The sequence below is a fragment of the Ostrea edulis genome, chromosome 5 (assembly GCF_947568905.1).
Source record: "Ostrea edulis chromosome 5, xbOstEdul1.1, whole genome shotgun sequence".
NCBI lineage: Eukaryota > Metazoa > Mollusca > Bivalvia > Ostreida > Ostreidae > Ostrea > Ostrea edulis.
This window is the reverse complement of record NC_079168.1, coordinates 63,736,433-63,763,545: the sequence shown is the minus strand read 5'-3', so window position 1 is coordinate 63,763,545 and position 27,113 is coordinate 63,736,433. Positions and strand designations below refer to the sequence as shown.

General features: G+C 34.4%; 1 protein-coding gene across 3 annotated transcripts in view; it reads left to right on the top strand.

Moving 5' to 3' along the window:
• Nucleotides 1-27,113, top strand: part of LOC125651751 (neuronal acetylcholine receptor subunit alpha-7-like) — a 39,257-nt gene that overhangs the window by 9,288 nt on the left and 2,856 nt on the right. Inside the window, exons 1-7 of one of the 3 annotated variants that reach the window (XM_056165102.1) lie at nucleotides 11,644-11,788; nucleotides 12,700-12,842; nucleotides 13,352-13,396; nucleotides 14,350-14,456; nucleotides 22,355-22,569; nucleotides 25,779-26,105; nucleotides 26,590-26,801. In XM_056165102.1, coding sequence (XP_056021077.1) covers nucleotides 11,779-11,788; nucleotides 12,700-12,842; nucleotides 13,352-13,396; nucleotides 14,350-14,456; nucleotides 22,355-22,569; nucleotides 25,779-26,105; nucleotides 26,590-26,801 — 1,059 coding nt within the window. In that variant the 5' untranslated portion in view covers nucleotides 11,644-11,778. Of the gene's footprint in view, nucleotides 1-11,643; nucleotides 11,789-12,699; nucleotides 12,843-13,351; nucleotides 13,397-14,349; nucleotides 14,457-22,354; nucleotides 22,570-25,778; nucleotides 26,106-26,589; nucleotides 26,802-27,113 lie in introns of those variants that run through there. The other 2 variants (XM_048880501.2, XM_056165101.1) reach the window with 2 other exon arrangements.

Below are 27,113 nucleotides of genomic sequence, written 5' to 3'. Positions count from 1 at the left end.
CAAACAACAGAGGCATATTCTAAAGCTGTACAATTTTTTTTTTTTTAAAAGCGTTTCTACCGAAAGTGAATTTTAATTTTTCTAAGAAGACCTAGTTTTTTGTAAACCGTACTTGTTATTTTATTTATATATTGGGACCAGCCCAAATCGCATGAAACAAACAATCCTAAATGTCTGTGCACTGACACATACTCCAACTGAAAAATAATTTAGGAGGATCAATGTTCTTATTCAATGAAAAAAGTACAGCATTAGTTTTTGAGGGATTAAACTTTAACAACCATTTTTTGCCCATTCATCTAGGACGCTAAGGTCAGGATTCAAAGTAAATTCATTTTCATATAAATTCTTAGATGTATACTAGCGGAAAAAAGAAACTGCATTTTAAAATTTAGTAAAACTTAGTTTCTTTTTTCCTCTAGTATATATTGATTCGAGTTATCATCAGCAAATAAATATACAGAAAGACATCATATTTTCATTAACATCATAACATGCATGTAGATTAAATATAATAGAGGTCCAAGAACAGCGCCTTGGATATCCCTGCATTTAAACGTGCACTTGAAGACAATGGGTCTTTGTACGTAAATATTTGGGTCCGAAAACAAGGATAACTAGTAAACCACTGAAAAACACTGCCTCTGATCCCGTAAGTATGTAGTTTAAATAAAAGACTTATAGGTTATAGACTTTGTATGGGAAAATATGACGACCAGTTTTTTGGCGCGTACACGGACCGAGCTTGCGAGGTCCGTTCGCGACAAAAAACGAGGTCGTCATATTTCCCATACAAAGTCTATAACCTTTTTATTATATACTTTCAATTTCATTTAGAAACTAACAATAATTTTATTTTTAGGCTAACAATAACTTTATCGGTTTAACTGAGTAAAAGATGAAAAACACGAAAAATTTGAAAATTAACGGCGTAGAAATATGATTGTGACGTAATGTTTGCGAGCCGGAATGTTTCCGGGCATATATCGTGTGATACATGTCCGCAAACTTTTAAAGAAAAAAGAAGAGATGAAATTGAAAGTATATAATAATAGCTTATATTTCACACACGTATATGATGATTTCGAACCGTCGTTTTAATATATCAAGTAAGAGCTCCGCAAGCTGGGGTGTCCCCTCGCAGTGAGTGTCTTTCAATACCTTGCGTTCACTGTATCATCTGATAATATGTATAACAGTATGGCCGTTGAAGCGGAACAGGAATTGTTCATTGGCGTGTCGTAAGTGATAATCATATTCAGTCAAATACGGTGATATTATCTCACTTTTATTTATATTATGAAACGCTCAACGAACGGTCGCCCGTTCTGATTTCTAGAAAAACATAGACAATACACATCTTATAAATCCTCCATCCTCATTTACACGCAAAACAGTGTGAACGAGGCATAAGTAAGAATGATTTTATGGGAGTTGGTGATTTTATGCCTCGTTCACACGAAGAATTTAATTCGCATTAAACGTAAGTTAATGCGAATTAAATCTGAACCGCGTTCACACGGAGATTTTAATGCGCATTAGTTTACTTCGAATTAAAATTGACGTCGCGATTTAATGCGAATTAAATTTAGGCTACTTCGCATTAGCTCCGTGTGAACGCTATAAGCGAAGCTAATTCGAATTAAATGTAGACGCATGCGTAATGGCCAATTTGGGTCACATGCATCATACCCATGGTCAGCTATATATATTAATGTTAGTTTTGTACAAAAAACTAAGCAAAATGATAATAATCACTAAAAACATGTACAAACAGCATGTCATTAGGTAATGTCAGACGTAAATCTGTGCTCTGCATAGGCATACTGAGTAATACATGTGGAAGGAATTGTTTTTAAATACGACAACAATGTTTTAAAATAGTGATAATATGATTTTCTTTTTTACATTTTTAAAAAACAAATATGCCGCTCATTGCTAATTTGTATACCATATGACGTCATAGTAGACTTATAATACGTATTAGTAATTAAAAATTACGTCACAACAGTAGTCAGCGGAATGGTGAAAAAGACATTCCGAAGTTTTAAAATTGGGCCCATGAAGAAACAATATATTGTCTAGATTGAATGCTGGTTGTCAGAGGAAATAACAAGTAATTTCTTGGGAACATATAAATAAACACGACAAAAAACTCCTTATGTGTAGATCAGTTATGTATGTAAATTGTAAACATGTAGTACACTACATGTAGGCCTATATAGCGTTTTGAACAAAGAATTCTGCATCTACACAATATTCATTAAAATATCTATAAAAATAATTTTCAATAACATAGTCTATTCTATTATTTCGCGCACCCTTTAATAGAGATGCATACGAATTTAATGCGCATTAGTTTACTTCGCATCAAATTTGATGTGAAGTAAAATTTAATGCGCATCCGTGTGAACGAGGCATTAGACTTTAAAAAGAAAGTAGAGTAAATAACTTAGGGAAAAGTAGGTTTATTTTATTGTTTTACATGTAAAAACTGTAAATGTTACAGATGCAAAATTATCACGTCACACTTATAGTAGCAATACTAGACGTGAATATCAAACATATACTTTACGTGATTTAAAGATTTATAAATATTGTAATTTCATTGAGTTTACAATATATAACATTAAACATTATTTTTAGATAATTATATTCTTTAATTGCCATGATAACCATTCAAGAAACATGAAAATCAAGAACAAAATATGTATAATTTCTTTCTACACGTAGCTTTAGCTGAAAAAATGGGGGTTACTACATGTAATTTTGTAGTCTGTAGTATTTATGTTTCAAGATCTAGCAACTGAATAAAAATTGCGATTGAAAGTAATTAAGAGGGTGTCCATTATGATATCAGGCAGAGGTCGGCACATGCTATCTCTCAGATTTTCATGAAACTTTGTGCACAGGTTCCTACTGACCCCAATATGAAATTTGCCAAATAAAAAGTTTCTATCACGTTTAGTATGGGTTCGACATGGAAAAACAACTTTGAGATAATTTTCGGTGCAAAAAGGTCACGAAATATTGGAAAAAGGTACTATGTTTGAACAGCTCTAAAATGTCATATAACTAAGAAATAGAGAAAAGCAATATTTTATATGTTAGATATACACTATATGCAATAACTAAGAGGGTTTTTGTGTGTATATTCATCCAATGAATGAATTTATTAATTGTTAAAATTGCACATATTTCACACCAATATATTTTACAAAATAATGATCAAAATTTAAGATCTCATAAAACCCAATACAATGTCTCAAAAGAAATAAATTATGTATAACCAGAAACTTGAAGAGGTGTATTTCAAGTTACAAAAATAAATTCAGTGGGAAAAGCAAGGTTTGATGGTGAAAAGTTGAACTGAAATCTCAAAATTTTCAATAAGTGCAAAAAGGTCAACTACTTAAATGAAGATTGTTGAACTATATAAATAGAAATAAATATGAAGTAGATATAACCAATCAATGATTAAATGATTAAAATTCATGAAAAATTACTAGAACATATGAACATTCAGAAATAAATTTCATGTCTTTGTATACATTCTATATAATAAAGGCAAAAAAATGCCTATGTAATTCATTATATAAAATTTTACAATGTTGATTTTTAGAGGTCATTTCTGACAAAGGATTTGAGATAATAGTCAATTAATTAACACACATATATGAAGTTAAAATTATCAGTAAATCAAATTTTAATCAATTGCCTATCATGAAGAATCTTAATTCATTCACTCACATTACAAACTTGACATTGGCAGATCCCGAGGGGGGGGGGTAGAACACACCCTCTCCTTTTCTCTGGGACATCTAGATACTTATTTAGCATTAACCAGAAAATTTTTGACTCTCTTGTAAAGCATTTCCCTTTGCATTCATGAAATAACATGCCATATTCCATTTTCTGCCTACATCAGATTGGCAGACTTGCTTTAATGCATGTTTACTCTGATGTTGAAATATATATTGACCACTTCCAGATACACAAAATGTTTGTTGAATTTTACCCAGTGACGGAAAATGTTCATAAAGTATCTTTAACTGATGCATAAAAGGTTACATGTAACTAGCAATCAATAATAAACATATTTACTTTATCAATTCATCGGATATGACCTAATGCAGATTTCAGATCATTTTTCTGGGACCCCCCCCCCCCCCTTTCAAATCACTGGATCTGTCTCTGTTTAACAAATGACAATAAACAAATCATGTCTTAATGCCTGGTACTTAGTAGCATGGTTTGCAAAGAAAGAGCTAGTGCATATTTCTGACATTTGTTACAAACAAACTTTTCCCCTAGAAATTATGAAAATTGGCACTGAATTTATATTGATACATGTATATTAACAATTGATACATTTCACAGTATGGAATCTGTATTTTGTCACCCCACCACTCTCTTCTAATTTATGTCTAATGCCATAGCAGTGTTTCTTTTGAATATTGGTTCACAAACAGGAATAAAATTTGTCACTTCAAAAATTGAAATATGCTGCAACCATAGAGTTAAAGTAGTGGTCATCATTTGATTATCTTTGTCAGCTGCAAAGTGTTTCTGTGAAATAACTGTCAACAGATCTAGATTGAAGTGGAGCTATGAGTTCTGCAATTCCCCTTATAACTTCACAAGTCTTTTGTCTGTAGTAATTCTGTGTTCTCTCCAAAACCTCTTCCTATCTTGGACTCAGCTGAGATCTAAATAACAACAGTTGTGTAAATTAATGGAAATAAAATGATGAACATGTTTAAATAGCACTGTAAGCAATGCACTAAAAAAGTCAAGATCATATGTTTGATATAGTCACAAGGTCAAAGGTCATGATATAAAATAAATTCTGGTCATTAGGCATTTCATGTGAAACAAACTAACCCAATACCTTATCACTCAAGATATAACAGATCTGGTAATAATGAATGTTTTTCAAAAGTAGGTCAACATGGTCAAAGTCAGAAGTTCAAAAGTAAAGCTCTTTTCATTAGTAATCTATAATATGTGAAATCTATATCAAAGCCCAATCCAAAGTGGCTGAGAAACTATACACCAATTTAAAGTTTTTGAAAATCATGCTATTTTAAAGATTAAGGTCATGTACTAAATTAAAAGTCTGGTAATAAAGAATATACACATTTTGTATATCTTTATGTAAAATATCAATATAATAAAATCTGGGTTAAACTTCAAAACCAAGGTCACAATATCAAACAGCATGGTATCAAATGAAAGTTCTTGCCATAAGATATCTAAATACTAAACATAAAAGGCTAGACTACCTTATATATAGTTCAGGAGAATTGCCTACTGTAGGTTATATTTTGTTAAAAGTAGGCCAAACACAAAAGTAAAAAAAAATTAATATCAAAAGAAATGTCTTATTATAAGGAATAAAAATATGAAATATGAGAGCCTTATTACTAACATGAGCAAGTTCCAGACAGACATTGGTTCTGGAGAAGATGAAAATGGGAAAAATTATTACCACAATGATGACAACAGAATCCAGACAAATTTTTATGAGAAAAGTTCTCTTGAGCCTTCAGCTCAGGTGAGCTAAAAAAAAAATAAAACTATATATTCATTGATTCAAAAATTAAACCACATTCTGATTTCAAATCATCACCTCTGACTTATATATATGAGCTAGTATTTGAAATTATCTAAACAAGAATTGTCTGAAGAGAGTTTAAAACTTGTCGAGTGGGTTAAAATCTTTGATAACAGTCATGAATTAAAAATGCATGTATGTGTTGTGTGTGGCATGGTGTCATCACATAAAACTTCAATATGAAGGGTCAAGGTCGTAAGGTAAAAATGTTACTATCATATGACATAAGGAACACACATTTCTGAAATATCCAACCCCCATCTCTAACCATTCTTATGTTATTGTCAAAGTTAAAGTTTTTATATTCTACATGTATGTCTGTCAAGTGAGTTAAAACAAAAGGATTGTGACATCATAACATTGGATGCCTTTGGTCAGGATTTGTCTCAAGAAATATACATGTCAAATGTGGAATTAAGCTCTTATCTGTAATAGTTCTAAACTTACATAATTTATGAATTATGACAATATGACAAGGTCAGATGTACCATGTTCTGAATTTAAAATCTTTTGATTGAAATAAATAAATATACTCACTGATAGTCTGATAATTGGCTTGCAGTAGGGGTGATTTGACTATAATTATTTTCCAAATTTGTAATGAAATGGGCGTCGTATTCATTATCAAGCTTTGGTAATTGGTATATACATGTATGTCACACTAATACACTTTAGTACCTGTGTGCATGCAAATAAATTACCAGATTTTGTGTCATGTTAAACCATCTTAATTTTATAATCCATTCAGCTTAAATTTAAAGAAATTAATGATATACATCAACCTTTAACACACACCCCACCCCCATAATGGTTCTTATAGTTGCATAATTACATGGATAAATATATATCATTATTTTTTTAATATTTATTATTCGGTTTTTGTCACATACATACATGTACATATACTACCCTCTCACACTGATTCATTCATCCTTTAATAGTTATTAAATCTAGGAATCCAAAAAACAAACACATGTGAAAAGTAGCTAGTAAAAAAAATCAGTCAAAAATAATCTGATATAATTTTAATATATATTATTTTTTATGCATGCATGCTGATATGTACATAGCTTGCAGGACAATAAACATTTTTATAAACACTTATTGAACTTTTCACCACTTTCATCTTGTTTTTGTGTGATTCTATTGTTTCTTAATTCAATGATTTGTGGATAAACATTGTGTTGTAGTACAGATTTTAAAAATTCCTACATTAACCCCCCCCCCCCCACCCCCTCCAGATTGATTTAATGTTTTTTTTACTGTGGGGATTTATCATTTTAATCATTATTATTTTAAAAAGAATCATTTCATCAAATGAATTGTTTGCATTGACACATCATGAGAACTTGCATCAAAATTGTCTAGCAATCAAAGACAGTTTTCAAAGAAAAATAACAAGAGAAAATTCGACATTTATACTTACCACTTCCAACGGGAACAAATATTTCCCTTGAAACATTGAAGTTTACTGCTCTGTCTGCTTTACACTTTCCTTTGTGTAGTAGATAACTACATTTGGTGGTGGTTGCCTCCAGTAAATCCCCAAAAAACGCAATGACCTCGGCATACTAGTAAGCATCTGCACCGTGCACGATAGTTTAAACAGTTAAACTTTTACGTCGAATTCGAAGTACCCCGATCTGTACAGCAGGGGGTCAATCTCGGTTGAATATTACACGCAGTTCCAACTTTAAAATATCTTGAATATCCACTTATGTCTTTTGAACAATTATTAAGGGTTGACAAGTCCCTAAAATAAGGACCACTCCTAGAAAAACTTCACGTTTCTATCACTTGTCAGCCGTATCTGTTTACCCACGAAACTTTGATAAGGTCCGGGCTGAATATTTATTTTTCACCATCAAATTAAAAAAAAAAATTAATTACACGTTTACACTTGATAAAAAAAATCGAGATAAGTGAAAAATGTTCTAAATAAATACTGTTTTCTTCGAAAATTACAATTTATACAAGTTTCGGATCATTTAACATTTTTTACGCCAAGGGAGGTAACTCAAATTACTGGCTTTTTGGCTACTTCTGTCAGTAAATGCTCAACAACAGCATTGTTTCCCAGCAATTTTATTGTTTCATCTTAATTATTAAGGAATTTCCTTCAAATATTGTTTATACTTTCTGGACCAATTTTATTGTATTGGGTATTATTTAACTTTACAAAATGATCATTTTCTATAGATTATATAGTGTCCTCGAATTTATGAAATAGGCCAAGTTTTGGCATCTAACAATGTTTTTTGTGAAATTCACTTTACATACGATAAAATTGGCGTATGACCTTAACTTTTATTGGGTATGAATAAAATTTTGGGGAATTGCATGTGCCAGCAGTATTATAGCTACTGCCTGATATCTCCGTGGACGGCCTCTTAAAACTTTGTCATCTTGAGTTATTTACTCATCTTTTTTATCTTATGGTTCCTATCATTGATTGGTTTATCTGATTGATAAAGAAAACCTGTTTTTCTGTATTTTACGACATCAAAAACAAATTTTCACTACACTGTGTTCAGTCCCTCTGCTGAGGGCACGAAATTTTAACCCACGTTAAAAAAGTAATGTTTGCAAGGAAGTTGAAGATGAGCAAGATTCCTAAATTCAAATTTAGGTTGGGTTTTTTAAAGGGATGGTAATGTTTTTTAAACTTTGAATTCTTTTGTTTTGAGGTTGGTTCTTGTTGTAAAAATCAGTCATAGAAAATCTTGACCTTTTCAGTAAGATTTTTCATCGGATTGAACTTTCCTTTAAAATGTAAATTCTTGAGAGCAGAATGATCACTAAATTCAAATATGACGTACATTTTTGTATTGTACCGTTGATTGCGAAGTAGCGAATATGAAAGTCCTATATTTACATTCTTGAAAGAATAGATTCGGGTTAAAATCAATGTGTTTATTCAAAATAAATGTGGTTGTTGAAAACCAATGATTCTTACAAATAAATATTTGTACACAGATGATCTACGAAGGGGTTCTATGCATTCTGAGTACGATCCAACCACGACTTCTCCAGCTGAGAGGTATCAATTGATAGGCGTGGTGTTTATCAAAAAGATGTACATGTACACTTATACATGTAGAGAAATATATTTATTCAGATTATAAATCAATGTATGAGACGGGGTGATGTAAATAGCATATTAACTGACAAGAGCAATGGCATGTATGATCTGAAAATATTGTACAATTCATATAAGACTAGAAATATGAACTAAATAGACATTTATTGGTTATCACAGTATCGTTGGTTATCACGGTATCGTTGGTTATCACGGTATCGTTGGTTATCACAGTATCGTTGGTTATCACAGTATCGTTGGTTATCACGGTATCGTTGGTTATCACAGTATCGTTGGTTATCACGGTATGGTTATCACAGTATCGTTGGTTATCACAGTATCGTTGGTTATCACGGTATGGTTATCACAGTATCGTTGGTTATCACAGTATCGTTGGTTATCACGGTATGGTTATCACAGTATCGTTGGTTATCACGGTATCGTTGGTTATCACGGTATCGTTGGTTATCACGGCATCGTTGGTTATCACGGTATCGTTGGTTATCACAGTATCGTTGGTTATCACAGTATCGTTGGTTATCACAGTATCGTTGGTTATCACGATATCGTTGGTTATCACAATATCGTTGGTTATCACAGTATCGTTGGTTATCACAATATCGTTGGTTATCACAGTATCGTTGGTTATCACGGTATCGTTGGTTATCACGGTATCGTTGGTATCACAATATCGTTGGTTATCACAGTATGGTTATCACAGTATCGTTGGTTATCACGGTATCGTTGGTTATCACGGTATGGTTATCACAGTATCGTTGGTTATCACAGTATCGTTGGTTATCACGGTATCGTTGGTTATCACGGTATCGTTGGTTATCACAGTATCGTTGGTTATCACGGTATCGTTGGTTATCACGGTATGGTTATCACAGTATCGTTGGTTATCACGGTATCGTTGGTTATCACGGTATCGTTGGTTATCACAGTATCGTTGGTTATCACAGTATCGTTGGTTATCACGGTATCGTTGCATTGATTTGTATCTAAGGGTAACCTTTGAATGTACTAGTGCTTATTTTCAATGGGGTCATTATTATAACAAGAAATAACAGCAAAAATATAATAATGTAAATAATAGGATGTAGCCAAGATTTTGGCAAATGCGTATAATCAAGGCACCTTATACAGATATGGCAGGTATAAAAAAAAAACCTGAAGTTTGAAAAGTAAACTGACAAAGTATTTTAATAAAAACAATGTATCACGATTGTTAAAATGGCTAGAAATCAAAGGTACATGTATACAAAAGAACTCTCATCACAACATTTCAAATCCTCCATTAGGTGTTTCTGATTACAAATACTTGTAAAATTTGTCTTTAGATGAACAAGGACTTTGTTATGTACACTATTGAAAACATGGTTCAGTCTCATTTGTTTCACTCTTCTGTCAACATTCAACATATTTAAAGTATTAAACACACTGGAATTAACCTTGAAGATAAGTGTAATTTGAATCTGATATTGACTTTTAATTTACGTTTCAGTGATTTGGAAAATCCAGAATACCATGAACTTCTCGAATAATCTAAAGTGCTGTACATAGGGAAAATTTGCTTTTTTGATCCAAAAATCTTGCTTGTCTGTACAAAAATTTCAGTCTACAGTTGACTTTCGAACAATAGTAGATATACTATTTTCAAATGTAAGAGTGATAATATGAATAATATATCATGATTTTAAGACACGACGACCTAATTTTCTGATTGCATGTCAAAACTCATCGTTTTAAAAAAAATATGTGTATTATTTCTACAACAGTATCAGTAACAAAACAGAGAGAAATGTAATTGTGTATGGCGGATTAAATATTAAACATAAATATTTCATTTTTAAACTCGCGGGAACTCTCCGATACAGACGTGAAGAATCCATTGCATTGTGTAGCTCTAGTATCCATACTTCATAATGAATCATTTAGGACAACTTGTGGTTGTCAGTCCCAGATGGGTGGAGAAATTCAATGTATTCGTCATCAATGTCTCGTAGTAATAATGACGACCTTCACAGGCGCCCTGACGAGTTATTTCTACATCACCTTTTATGATTTAGATATTCAGGTCTACTAGTATATACACTTCAGAAAAGGTCCAGAAAAAAATATCGATTTACATACAGGATACTAAAATAAGGCTTTTTTTTTTCATTTTTATTTCCTTGAAATCAGGCGGTTATTATACTTCAGCATACAGTAGGTTTACATTTTTGCCTTCGGGGAAACTAAATAAAAGAGTACGTTTCACATCGACGGCATACGTTTTGTTTGCCAAAGATGAAAACATACACATAGTCAGTTTTGATATCAGAATTAAATATTTGTTTCGTGTCTGATATTTGATAGGTCAAAATCTTTGACTATTCTTTCCCTGGTAGTAACCGACTGGAAGACCTACGTCTTTACAGGTACACTAAGATTAAGTCGTCCTCAGAACGGTTCTTACATGTTCATGCTAATACTCGATCGAGAGGGCGTAATTGCACGTTACAAATAGTCTCTGAGTGTGAATTGCGAAAGTTGTTTTCTAACAACAAATTTACAAAGGTTCGATACATTGACATAACAAGTGTATACAAACAGGATTTGGGGGCTTTAAATATGCGGATATCTTAACTGCTAATCATGTTCATCCTTCAATATTTCGAACAAAAAAATTGGTTCTTTAATAATGTGACATACTTTTACGTAGTACACTTTTTCTTGATCTAGCTAAAGAATCAAGTCATGTGTGCCTTAACTAACTTTATTTTCTATTTAAACCACAGAACCTGTCATCAAGATTAAATCTGGCATAAAAAGTCTATGAGAATGTCAATAAATTCTTGACATTTTGAAGAGTTTTACGCCGTAACTTGTTCGATACCGGAGACTACACTTCTGCCGTCGTCGGCTTTAATTAAAACACGTTCTTCCTTGTAATCCAAGCTCTTCTGAGAAAAAGTATACCCCTATCATCTTTGATGCACACAGTTTATATAAAGCTGAATCCATATTACAAACACCGACAAAAGTTCTTCAGGTGTTTACGTTCTGTTGACTCTATAGATTGTCCAGCACATAGCAAATGAATGCAGGTTAAGTTTGGTGGCAAATTAAAGTCCATTCGTTTAGAGCTTTTGTGTTTATTTGTAGATACCTTGTCAAAGCGATTCATTTTATAGTTCGACCAGTAGGTTAATTTGATGGACTTCACCCGAGTTTGTCGGGCATTGTCGATGTCCATGGATAATAATCAAAGCTATGTTAATGTTGAGAACCCCTAAGTGTTACTGACGCAGCGTGTTTGTCTGATCGCCTGGGTATATTTGCATACAAGCTGTTCTTATCTACTGAGATTGCAATATTTCTAACACAGTTTATGAAAGATTGAAATTGACAGTTCCGTTTGATTATGATGATGAGATAAGTTATGTTCTAATATTTAAACATAACCGGAAGTGGACAACGGGATCTGCGTATCTACACAACTTGTCCTCGCCTTCTTAAAAGTACAAGTCTACTGATATAGGGTCAAGATGTATATCTAGATTAATATACTTCTAGTACTGCGTTGTGGAATAATATATATACTTATTGTTTTCATGCTACCTCCATATTCTAGCTGATAACAAATTAAATTATGAGATATTTATATTGAATTATTTTCAGTAAGAAATTAAATTCAGGGATGTTTTATATTGAATTATTTTAGGGGGGGAAATGAAATTATGAGATGTTTTATATTAAAGGGGATGCTTACTCCTCCTAGGCACCTGATCCCACCTCTAGTATATCCAGGGGTCCGTGTTTGCCCAACTATCTATTTTGTATTGCTTATAGGAGTTATGAGATTGATCACTGTTCGTTATCTTCACCTTTCATCAAATTATTTTTAGCAACAAATGAAATTTTAAGATATTTTAAATGGAATTATTTTCAGTAAGAAATGAAATCCTGAGATATTTTATGTTGAATTATTTCCAGTAACAGATTCAATTTGTTGTAGTGACGTCTTGGGCAGACACCGTTACCAGTCCTCTCTACACTCATCTGTTCACAAACTACAATCCTCGCCTTTTACCTATGTGTACCCCTGACGAGAAAGTAACAGTCTACATGGGTACCGCTCTCAGACAGATGATGAATGTGGTACGTCACTTGTACATATTTCTAATCCATTCTTGTCTACCCACGTCTTTAAAAAAAAGTGTAGTATTGGTTTACTAAATATGACCGTTATGTTTATATTTCTTAAAGGCAGGTCCGTACGAATAGCCCCCTTTTGGACTTTTTTAATCACATAAAATCTTATAATTGTTCCATCACCCAACTTTTCATTCTTTCTGCCTCGTTTAAATTGCTTTCTTCGGGTCCTGTCAATTAACTGATGATTGTATATTAGGCTTCGGAAGCAGGCAGTATATTCTTATTAAGTATGGGGTTGTATACAGGTAAGTCATTCTTTTTTAAAAGACGAAAGTAAATCTGATGCCAATTTCATGTAGGATGTACAATAATTTTGTTATTGCAAGTTACTTGACAATAGCTCTAATAGACAGTGTGTGTGCTTGATGTGCAAGTAATATTGTTAACTAGTTCCAGAGAATAAACCTTCAAAATTGTGCGTGTTTATACATTTTTGAATTTGTTGTTTTCAGAACGAAAAAGACCAAATTTTGAAGATCAACATTTGGCTAAGACTGGTAATGTTATCATACCTTCTATATAATTGTTTCGATCCTGTAGACGTCACTAGCTGTAGGTGGAGTGACACAATACGCGTGACGTAGCAGTGAGGCTTATTTCGCCTGGGTTAGAAATTACAGTGACACGTGACCTTTAAGGTCAAATCCGAAAGACCCGTGACCTGCTTCAAATGCTCGGCACTGGATGAAGGAGCAGTCATTAACTACACGGCTTAGGTTTGACACAATGTCACGAATGGAACCCGAACCCTTACTGTTGCTAAAAATCCCCTAAGCACTACGTTATTGCGACTGCTATACAGTTGTGGCATGAATTATCTAGACACTGTTTATTTCATCACAAGTATAATATGCTCTAATCAATTCACTTTCTTATTAATATTTTCTGCGGTACGGAGAATAGGGGGAAATAATTGTCAAGATTATAGGCTCGGAAATAAATTGTCCAATGAAATTTAGTTTAACGAGTCACATGGTGACTACTGGTTTGAGTAGTGCTCGAATAGCTCGAATATCAGTTCTAGCTCGTCTTCTGGAGAAGACACAAAATTGTACATGCAAAAATTAAAATGGGGGGGGGGGGTAATATGTTATGTATAAACAGTGTCATATAATGCAAAGTCCCTGCATAATGTTAAGAGGGAAGCGCTTTTGTGCGATTTTGACATGGTATGAGACACAGGTTTCCAGAATTAATTTTTCTAGGTTTTTTCTATTTCTGGTTTTCCTGGCCGGTCACGTCGTCGATTATTCTCACCATTTTGTAATATTATTCGTGCATGTATACAATGTCATTGTAAATACGTTGTATTTCACACAATAAATTTTCGGCTTCCCTGTGTGCTCCATGGGCTAGTCGGCAAATATATAATCATTTGCTTGTTATTTTGATTGAATAGAAAAGACCAAGTGTAATATGCACTAATAAATGGATTGTATCTTATTCACAGAAATGGTCAGATTGCCGCCTGAGTTGGAACAGTTCACAGTTCAATAACAGTCATTTAGTGGTCCCTTACGATACTGTGTGGACCCCCGATATAACGCTATACGACAGGTACTCTTTTACTTTATTTACCCCTCGACCCCCACCCCTAAAAAAAACAACCCCACCCCTGTGGATGAAAAAAGGTATCATATATTTTGTCTACAAGACATTTCGGAATGACCCTGAGCTTTCGACTATAACTTAGGTAAGATGTGACTTTGTTTTATTGTACGCTAGGCTGAACGAACGAACGAAATGATAAATTACTCTATCCCTCTGAATCTCGCGATCGGATACAAAGAAGTTTTAATTAATTCCATGCCTTTCTGTGATCTGTAACCTTAAATTTCTCATAAAAAAACCTAGATCGCTTTTTAAAAAAGAAATCCCATTTCAAATGTCTTTTTTTTTAACTCGACGAAATGTGGAATATTTTAATCTGTATGCACATGTGTAGCATATAGTTACGTTGATTCATTTTCACTTTACATTTAGTCGGGCATGATCATCACTGTAGATTTATGGAAATATAATGACATGGTGATCATCGATACCGATATTATACTATGTTCATTAAGATAGCATACAAGGTCATCATAAATACTCTATGAAGGAGTATCAACAACGTAATCTTCAGTAATGATTATGGCTTATACAATTTCAATTTTTAATGGAAGAGTGAGCTATCAAACGAATACAGCGTATATGGGACATCTCTAGTGTAATTATGTATCTCCCTGGGATCTCTTCATTTACATATATCAAAATAAATTGCCTCTGGCGGTTTGGCAGTTTACAAGGATCAGAACTGAATTGATAGTGGAGAGATAAGATGAAATTTTAAAGTCGAATTTTAACACACTGCAACTCCGACTTGATTTGTTGGGGCACCTGTATAAGTATTCTCCTTGGAATATAATAACACTGAGCAAGAAGGTCATATGATAACCTTGAAAATAGTTACAGGTATTTTGTAAAACTACATGTACATGTATTTGTAAGTGTTGTAATATTTAAAATAGATATTTACCACAAAACGACCCTATGGAACCACATTTATTTTTGAATTATTCACAAATCTTCACTTGAAAATTCAGTGGAAAAACATTACCCAAAAATTGAAATCCTTCATAAACATTTATTTACTGGTGCATTTCATGTAGTAATGACCGATTTCTATTTTTTTTTTTTTTATCAAATAATAAGAAAATCACTCGTAAATACAGCAAAATCCTACTTCAGTGTGTTCAAAATGACCTTGACGCCACTGTCAAAATTATGAAATTCGTGTCCCCTGAATATAAGAATTAGGGAGATCCCAATGTCATTCTTGTTTAGGTTGTCTGAGTTGTAGTTTTGATACTCGGGGATCTCCCTATTATAGGGGTTGTAAATAAGTTGTCAACTTCTTCAATCGTCATTAATAAATGACAATTTTCAACCAACAATATGTACAGTGAAACTTGTCTAAACCGGCCGGTATTATAAGGGTAAATTACACATGTTTGTTAACAAATGTACTTCAAAAAGTGGCCGATGTCCGGTTTTCAGGGGTGGCCGGTTTTGTAAGACTTTCTTTGTAAGGAAATGTTAAGATTTCTGCCGGGACTTTGAAAATCAGCCGATATTCAGGGAGAACCGGTTTTCTGAGGGACCGGTTTGGAGACGTTTCTCTGTATTCTATTGTTAATTGCCAAGAAAAATAACAAAGCTGCGGGACATGAGAAAACCGGTTTCTTCGAATAGTATTTTATATTCTTATAAAACCGGAGAGCATAAAACAAATAAGGTAGTTAATCATATTGAGCATGGGAAAGTTCAAGCTTTCGGGTGGGACTAAATGGATCATATTGTAAATATACTGTAAAGTTAGAATCTTCCTGAATATGAAATACAAGAATTGGATATGTAGTGATAATAAGGATGGGGGTTTCTATTAAAATTGTGAAATACATAACGCCTGGATTAGTGATTCCGGTCTTAGAATGGGGATCTCTAGCTCATAAACTGAAAATCCATGACACTCTTTATTGCCAAACATCTAACAGTAAACTAATACTTTGCACAAATGTTGTTGAAAACTTATAGCCCGACAATGCGTAAACATTAAAGCTAAGGTTACTATAAAAATAAAACTTGAGTTACTAAAAAAAATGTGAATGCTAAGTTATGCACTTCCTATTATTTACAAATAAAACACACATGATTTAAAATCAAATGTGTTTGTAAAACAACTTAGTAATTGTAAGCTGCTAGCGGTTTGCACTTGTTGCAAAGGTTGCTTATGACAAGACAGAAGGATACAGCGTTCTTTTTAAGCAGAAGGACGTCTGGATGCTTAGAGTTTTAATGATACACACAAACATCATCTACACACAAGACTCATCTACACACAAGGCTCATCTACACACAATCATCATCTACACACAAGCCTCATCTACACACAAGCCTCATCTACACACAATCATCATCTACACACAAGCCTCATCTACACACAAGCCTCATCTACACACAATCATCATCTACACTCAAGGCTCATCTACACACAATAATCTACACACAGCCTCATCTACCCACAAGCATCATCTACACACAAGGCCTCTGATTTTTGTTCTGTTGTGTGTGACGTTGAAGTGACGGTTAAAGTCCATGAACTTTTTTTTTAATTTAGCATGTTTAATGTAACAACATTATACAAAAGGTATGCTGTTAATAATCACCCACCGCACGCATCCCACTAATTGATCCGAAGTCTCGCGGGATTCGTGGAGGTTTGTTTCATTGTTTTCGGATTTTTCTCTGTTTTTGAAAATTACAAATAATTTATGGAGTTTTGAAAATCATTACTGCAAAACTAATAACGTTTTTTGTACTTTAAGCATTTATTATTTTAATGTACACATGTCAAGTAAAAATATGAGACCAGGGGTTCATTTTATAAAAGGATTTTAGACTTACAACCAATATGTATATTCTAATCAGCTTTGCAATTTTGCTAATGAGATTTTTTTAATACAAAGTAAAATTCATTAGCAATTGATTTTTTACTTTTAATATCATTGTTTAATACTTAATTGCTCTTAATTTCAACTCCCTTTGATTAAGGGGTAGAAAAACCTGTTCCTTGAAATCAGGCTTTAAAACATCACATATTTTAAAATGCTTATTATTATCAATAAATATCCATTAAAAATTGTCAAATTACTTTAAATTATTGAGTAAAAAATTGTTAATTGTTAATCTTCATTTTTCATAGTTTAACCTTATTTGCAATTGATCAAAGAGTGAAATTTTTTGCCGTATATTGCCCCCCCCCCCTTCCCCGTGAAACAACAAAAGATTTGGTGTAAATTCCTTGAATGACAATTTATAATACTTGTTAAAAGGGATTTGTGTTTCACTGGAAGGAAATATGTTTTTAAAATATTTTCCGTTTTCCATTGATTTCTATTGTGAAATGCAAGATTTTTAACCCAACTTATAGAGTTACCTCTCGTTGTTTTGTCAAATAAGTCAAACTTTATGAATATTAATATCTATAATAGCATAAAAATATCATTTTAAGAATTGATGACTTTAAAAATTGACCAGAAGGTGGGCGCTGAAACAATACTATCGTTCACAGTTCTTTATCAAATCTAACTAGATGTCGTCATTATAAGACAGTAATACCATATCAAGATGAATTGAATATTCTGATGGGCAAGTGCCCCGGGGTCATTTCAACCCCCATCTTTTTTTTTTATTGTTCAAATATCTTTAAAATTGTTGAGATTCCAACCCTTAAAGCGAATATATTCCTGCTGCACATGACACAGTGCAATGAGCGATTGGTTTTCGTTCGTCGTGCGTTAACAATTGAACATTTTTAACTTCTTAATAACTACCAGTCTAATTCTTTTCAAATTTGGTATGAAGCATCATTGGGACAAGGGGGACATAAATTGTAAATTTCAGGACTCCACCACCCCTGCGGACGTAGGGGCGGGGCAAAAACTGCGCAAAATTGAACACTTCAAAAATCTTTTCAAGAACCACACACCTGTAAGAAAAAATAATGCATAGTGATGTAGAGCAGGAAGGCTTCTACCAAAATTGTAAATTTCATGATCCCCGGGGTAGGGGTTCTCACCCCAGGGAGGGACCAAACTTGTTATATAGTGTTTATGTGTAAAACACTTAAATTACATCTTCTTTAATGTTATTCATACTAAATTGAAAGTAAATAGATATTTAGAAAGAACAGGTAGTCCTTTACCAAAATTGTAAATTTGATTATTCCAGGGGTAGGGGTTTTGGTATCAGGGTGGGACCAAAATGGTCAGTTATTAGATGTGTGAACAATAGACATTTTTAACTTCTTCTTGATAACTATCATTCCAATTCTTTTCAAATTTGGTATGAAACATAGTTGGAACAAAGGGAACACAAATTGTAAATTTCAGGATTCCTGCACCCCTGGGGCCTTAGGGGCAGGGCAAAAACTGCCCAAAAATGACCACTTTTCAAAAATCCTCTTTTCAAGAACCACATACATGTAAGAAAAACTAAATGCATAGTGATGTAGAGCAGGAATGCCTCTACGAAAATTGTAAATTTCATGATCCCCGGGGTAGGGGTTCTGACCCCAGGGCGAGGCCAAACTTGTTATATAGTGTTTATGTGTAAAACACTTTATGACATTTTATTTAGTGCTTTTTATACTAAATTGAAACTAAATGGATAGAGCAGATAGTCTTTTACCAAAATTGTAAATTTGATTTTCCCCAGAGTAAGGCTTTTGACCCCAGGGTGGGGCCAAACTTAGTATATCGTATTTATGTGTAAGTTTGCTGATACTGTTTAAAATCTAAATGCATACATGTACTTAGGAATAGGAGAAAAGGATGTACAAAAACTGGTGAATTTTACAACCCAGGGTTATGACTTTAGGATGAGTCCAAATTAGTCATATATTTTGATGCTTTAATGTTAATACACCTATTATTTAAAGCCTTTCATCAGTTTATGCACTTTTGAGGGCAGTGAAGATTTAAGAACACATCTTGTTTTATACTGTTGCTGAACATTAGAATTGAGCTTAGATATTCAGAACAGGAACTTTTTTCTAGATTTCAAAGCCCATGGAAGTAGTGATACTTGTTCACTAGTATTCAGGTGACCGATAAGGCCTGTGGACCTCTTGTTTGTAGAAAAACGTAGTTTTTTAACACATTTGGCTCCCAGGGTAAAGATGAAAATTCCAAAACTTTATTGCACATCTATCGGACACCACCAATCATCTTCCAAAAGATTAATTGGTAACTGCTTAAAATTGAGAAAGAAGAAAGTCTGACAGACGGACGGACCAGGGTAACAACTTTCTTAAAATATTGCGGGTATAATGAATCGAAGAAAACGTAAACCGTATTTTTTCTCTTTATACAGATTGCAATACGAATGACCAATTTTTGATTGTTTCTAAATTCCCGTCGAGAATTTTTCATTCATATTGAGACGTCACTAGTTGAAGTAAGGCAAACTTAAATCTATGCTTCGCCGTAGCAGTGAGGGTACTTTAGCGTGACAACGCCTGTCGCGACATTAGATCTCCGTTTTTAAGGTCATATCCGAAAGATCCGTGATTTTCACCTCTACATGCCGACCTAATCCGAGATTCCTCTGACTCTTAACCCCGCTTTTATTTTGTGACTTCTGCGGGGGAGAGTCAGAGCGGACTCCATATTGAAAAGTGGGAATTCAGCGACACAAGCTGGTGTCGCTGCTAGCTACTTTACCTACCTCTTACAAATTTATTTCGCGGACCCATCTTCCAAGACGCGAGGATTCAGTTATCGGAAGATTATTCTACAAATACATCATGATTAATACGATGCTATCGCCGTTTAAACGATGGAATTTTGTGTTTATGTGTGCTGACGTCATGCGCAAAGAAATCAAATGGCGAGGCGGCGACCTAATTCAAGTGATGCTCCATTTGTCGATGTTAGGGCCGTTTAAACGGCGATAGCATCGTATTAATCATGATCTATTTATAGATTTATCTTCCGATAACTGAATTCTCACGTCTTGGAAGATAGATCCGCGAAATAAAGTTGTAAGAGGTAGGTAAAGCAGCGACACCAGCTGTTGTCGCTGAATTCCCACTTTTCAATATGGAGTCCGCTCTGACTCTCCCCCGCACATGTCAAATATAAAAGCGGGGGTAAGAGTCAGAGGAATCTCGGATTACATGCCGACCGTTTGGTGAAGGAGCAATCACTACCTATTTTAACGTCAGAGGTTTGACGCGCCATGGCACGAGCGGACCTCGAACTCACGACCTCCCGGTTGCAAAACTGAGCGACCACGACCAGTAAATAATGACCATACGTGAATTTAATATGTTTTATTGACGAAAAGTTTAAAGGATTGAACGGAACTTAGAAAAGTAATCTCTTATCCCTGCATTCTGTAGAAGGTGCCATGCCTACAATGTGAACAAGTCTATTGCAAATAGAAAGAATTATGATGTATCAGTAAATACAAAATCTAGAATTGATTTCAAGTATGAATTAACATATGCTCTTTATACAAAAATGTACATCAAGTCACGGAGAAGTTTGACAAAAACGACCACATTCATTTAAAAAAAAAGCTTGAATAGTCTTAGAAGTCTATACAATTTTACCAATTAAAATAATGGTACAAGTCGTGCGACTTGTGAAAGCTGGTCTCCATACAGACGATAGATGTAAGTGAATAAACAGTTATAAAAGTAACAATTCGGTTTGTTTTATTTCCATAGTTTCCGATAAAGAATATAAACAAATGCATGTGTTCTGTTAACCGAAATTGGGTTGTGAAGTAAAATGACAATCAAGGAAAAATCGAAAAGCTATCAGGTGATAAAAGAAGATAACGAACAGTGATCAATCTCAGAATTCCTATAAATTACAAAAGAGTAACACAAACACGGACCCCTGGACACACCAAAGGTGGAATCAGATGCCAAGGAGAAGTAAGCATCCCCTGTTGACCGGTCACACTCCCTATGCCTTCAACAGATGTGAAAAACATATAATTCTTTCACCAGGATGCCTTGCTTGTTTCAGACTCGAGGGCGGGACCAAACTTGGTACATGTAAAAAGTGTTTATGTGTAAAACATTTAAATACGTTTTTAATACTATTGATTCTAAATTGACACTAAATAGATATGTAAACAGAACAGGTAAACTGTAGTCCTTCACCAAAATTGTCAATTTCATGATCTCAGGGATAAGGGTTTTGAATCCAGGTTGGGGCCAAAATGGTCAGTGATTGAATGTCTTAACAATTGTCTTCTTGCTAACTACCCTTCCGATTCGTTTCAAATTCAGTATGAAGCATCTTTGGGAGAAGAAAGCGTTTAAGATACAATCGCATATCTGTAAGAAAAACTAAATGCAGGAAGGCTTCTACCAAAATTGTAATTTGTCATGCTCCCTAATGTAGCGGTAGTGACTCCAGGGCAGGATCAGACTGGGCATATAGTATTTGTGTAAAACATTAAAAACATACTTCTTGCTGTTGGTGCTAAATTGAAACTAAATGGATATATAGAATGAGGAGGTAATATTTTATCAAAATTGTAAATTTCATGATAATTGTTCTTTTATATTAGCTTGACGAAGGAGTTGCAAATTTTGTAATATATAAATATTGCATTGAAAATGTTCACCCCGAGAAAACCATTGTCAATGTTTTGTATGTCAATGGAGGTATTTCACGTTTATAACAAACACTCAAACGGCATCGTCTAATAATCTACGGCGCATGGATTAGAATCATGTGATAGCCCGTTGTCAAGTACCGTTACTCGTTGCTAGATACTATCAACCTGGAACGCGTGCTTTCAATTCTCAATGTTTTTCACATGATTCTCTACCGATCAGATTCGAGTATTTTACTTGAAAGTATAATAATTATTTTTGCATGGTTCTTCAGCTCGGCCGAGGAAGAGATGATGCCCGGTAGGACAGATTACAGAGCCACGATCTACCCTAGCGGTCTGGTTTATTATAACTTCCCCACAGTCCTACAGAGTGTGTGTCTCGTTAATGTTCTCTATTTTCCCATGGACACCCAGATCTGCACCCTCAAGTTTGGATCGTGGTCCCACAGCGGAAGTGAACTTGACCTCTACCCGAGTACAGATCAGGGTAGGCCAATAAGCAAGTAACATATAATAAATATTTTGAATTTCTGGAGTGCACAAGAAACTATTTTTGTATATATTGAAGTAAAATGTCTGCTTCTATCATTAGAAGTTTGTTGTTATAAAATGCTGTAATTGACCGGTAGGTATACGGATATGATTGGTTGTGTTCTTTAGACATCACTCAGTGCTCTATTCACTTGCTAAACACTCCAAAATTTCACTAAATGTGGCTTGCTTAGTTGAAGTCAACCTTTCTATTTTAGTTCTAACTTATTCAGTTTTTCGTTTTGTGTAACTGTTTCCTGTTTTGTGACTTGAACATTCTATTTTTGACCACATCCGCGGCTCTTACGGTACCAGTCTAATTAAAATTAGTTGTAAGATCCGTTCACATACTCGCTACGTGTAGCGAGTATGTAAGCGGATCAAACATCTAATTCTAATTAGATTAATACAAAACAAAACTTGCTTCATGAGCTGTGGGTCGTGGTTTTGATTTACGAACTCGACAGATGTAGGTACATGTGTACTATTTGTTCGCTCACGAAGAGTCGCGGGTCTGTAAGACTGTAAGGCGATGTTTCTTGTCATGTTAAGACGATGGTACGATCCTCACAGTTAAATCAAATAGAACTACATATACTTTAAAATTAACATAATTTCAAATTTGTGGCTCTGGATATCGAAGGGACATAAAACTTGATAAATGGCAATCGACCATGCGTATATGTAAAAATTAACTCAGAAAACAGTTAAACATGGCATTCTGTCTTTTTAAATGCTTTCTCTTCAGATACATTTGTTAACCGATAACAAATCAAAAATACTGCCTTATATAAAGTGAAATACACACGACATTCGATGCTAATTTCCTTAGTTCCCGCCTACTGACCTCTCATTTTGCATGAACTGAGAAAGCTATGAGATTGATCACTGTTCATTATCTTCATCTTTCATCCAGTTGTATGTTTGTGGGGAAACTAACACATTGGAACTTCAAAGGGTTATCACAGAAAAAACAAAACCCTAACCTTGTAGATATAAGGAAATATTTATGTTCACCAAGGTTTTGTCAATGATATTCCTTTGCTAGTTCAATGTTGATGAAAGGTGACCGGTCGACAGGGGATGCTTACTCCTTCTAGGCACCTAATCCCACCTCTGGTGTATTCAGGGGTCCGTTTTTGCCCAACTCCTTATTTTGTATTGCTTATAGGAGATTTATCACTGTTCGTTATCCTCACCTTTCATTCCGTGACACGAAACCATCAATTTAAAGGCCATACCCGAAAAACCCGTAACTTTCACTTCAAATGTCCGACGCTTGGCGAAGAAAGTTTACTATCTGTGTTAAATGGCCTGGGTTTTACGCGGTACCAGAGTATTTCGTAGGAAGTTTAATGAGTGTCATTTTATATGATATTATATGTAACTCTTCATCTTTGACAACTTGATATTTAACGCAATAGGAAATTTTCAGACATTGTTTGTATCCATGAATGTTGACCTTGATCTCAAAATTAATGTGCCAACCAATTTTGATTAATACCCTAGACATTACAGAATAATTGAACCTCCATTAATGGGAGTGATATCTAATGTATCATTACTTTATTATGTTTCTTTTTTTAATGAATGGATTGCTTCATTAAAGACTTATTTCAATTCCTAGAATTGGACTGCAAGTCTGAGGATAGGGGTGGCATATTGTAATTTACTTTACCAGAGACATGTATAACATGTGTGTCTCTGACCTGACATAATGGTCAATCATGAAGGGTTGTTCTTCCGTAAATGTTTACAAGGAGACTCTTATTGAAATGTTTCTACACGTCTGGAGCATATAAAACCTGAGTAAATTATCAGACGTTAGGGTTGTCTGGGAAACAAAGTGGTTAACGCCCTTACTTCTCACAGCTGTTATCCGAGTTCGATCTCCGTGATCGGCAATGGTTGTATGTGAGAGGGTCTGGTAGCAATCTCTACCTAGAGTTATCGTTCCTTACACTCACAAATACTTGTGAGTGTAAGGAACGATAACTCTGGATAGAGATTGGGTATGGTGGTCGCCCGCTTGGGCAAGTTAGTTTGCTCCGGGTACACCGGTTTCCTCCCAAAAATTACTCCCTACATTTTTAATGTTTAACATTGTACAAAACATGTAGATCAGTAGACAGAAATATTTAGAAGTAGAACAATGTTCTTATCAAATATGGAAGCGAAAAATATCTATCATTCCTCACCACTATAGTATTTATAAACAATGAAACTTATTTACCAGTGTGTTTGAGTGTCTCAATAGCTCTAGATCCTATTTTCATGATATTTTCAAAATGATAACTTATATAGTACATGTATGATATGAATCAATATAAATATCCTGTAGCATAGAGATACAGAATCGTTTCAGGATGCCCTTTATCGCTCTGAACCATTCTCTTCCCAGGGTTCTGTGGTCTGAACCATTCTCTTCCCAGAGATCCGTGCGCTACTCGTGTAAGTGAAGCTTGCGTAACGCGCCCTCTGGTAAGAGAATAGCTCTGAACCCGTTAATAGCCGAATTTCACGGTATTCGATATACAACACAATGGCCTATACGTCATTAAATCTGCCAACAATACAATGCGTATGTTTATTTAAATACAGGTGCATAAAACAGACTTGACTAGTATTAGACATTCAACAGGGAATACTTACTCCTCCTAGGCACCTGATCCCATTCAACAGGGAATACTTACTCCTCCTACCTGATCCCATTTCTGGTATATCCAGGTGTCCGTTTTTGTTCTACTCTTAATTTTTTATTCGTTATGGGAATTATGAGATTAATAAAAAAAAAGTTGACGTGTTGGCAACTGTGACAGATTTTGATAGCCGTCAAATTCAGTGAGCCACTGGTTTAGAGCGTTCAAGGTGACCCGGAAATGATTTCGTGTTAATTGATGAATGCAGTTGTTAGATTCTTTTTACCACTTGCACTCTTTCAGATATTCTTATTCACACTTCTAACTGCAATTATTCATTGTCATTTCCAATGTAAAAAAAAAAGTATAAAGAATATTCTATACAAGGAAAATCTTTTTCTTAAAAGTAACGAAACCATTTTATTCATTAGCATACGTCTATGAATATTTGTTTGCATGATAAGTTTCCTTCCAGTATTCTACTTCCTCCTCTGTGTTATTAAAATTTTCAAATTATGATTTACAGCTGATTTAACAAATCTCGTCTTGCACAACGAATGGGATGTTGTCTCAATGAAAGCAATCCGGAATGTCTTGTATTACCAATGCTGTCCGGATCCATACCCAGACATTACGTTTTCCCTAGAAATCAAAAGAAAGCCGTTGTTCTACATCATGAGCATCCTGTTCCCCTGTATTCTAACTGGTTCGGTGGCAGCCCTCGGATTCGCTCTTCCTCCGGAGTCCGGAGAGAAAGTATCCTTAGAAGTCACAGTACTGTTGTCCTTAGCTGTGTTTCTACTTATGGTTACCGAACAACTTCCGGCCTCCTCCGTCAATTTTCCGTATGTGGGTAGGTTTTGTTCAATTTCTCAAAGGGATGTGAAACAAGTAAACAAACAAAATTGTTAACTTTTAGCATTTTCTTCTTCTCCAAAACCAAAGTTCTTCTCAACTATTTTGAACAAAAATATCTTTGGGTAAAAGGGACTAATTTCACTTTGCTCTATTCAATGGACATGCCCGCTTCCAATGGGAGATAAATGTGAATTCCCAATTTGCGTAATGTTACGTATTATTCCTATTGGAAAACAGTAATGAAAACACCCTTTGGAAAAAACCACATGTACCTAAACAGTTATTTACCTAAACAGTTTACAACATAAATGGCATGAAAAACCTCAGCATTTTATCTGATTTTATCTCAGCTAGAGGAACTTCAGCTTCGAACGAGTAATTATACCTCGCTACAAATTGCAAGTTCCTAATCACAGAGAAAGTAGAATGCCCATAATAATGTTAGAAAACTAATTAATTGTTTTTCATGTATCTTCCAGGAATGTATTTCACCACCTCCATGATTCTTGTGTCGTTTTCGTGTGCAATGACAGTATTGGTTCTAAACATTCATTTCCGTGGTGCAACAGGAAATAAATTACCTGACTGGATGCGTAGACTATTTCTAAACAGATTAGCGTGGGTTGTATGCGTAAAGACTGGGAAAAGAGAAAATAAAGTGCATTCGGAGAAGAATCATTACCAGAGTCAGGTATCTGAATCAGCCGTAGAAGGTGTCTAACCTTTGATTATGTTGTTAAATAAAAATCATAATGAAAGCACTACATCTAGAATATTAGTAAGCTAAATTAAAACTACAGGATGGATACTTTACTGTGAATATTTCGTTCACAATATACAAAGGAGTGCGCTAAGCATGATCCCATGAGTGTATTGTTTAATGTCCCTCTCGAGAATATGTCGCTCATATGGCTCCAGACGTAATTTGTGCTGGGACAAATTGCAATCTAGAGTACCATTGCCGGTCAAGTACCACAAATTAATTAACATGATTTTTATGCTG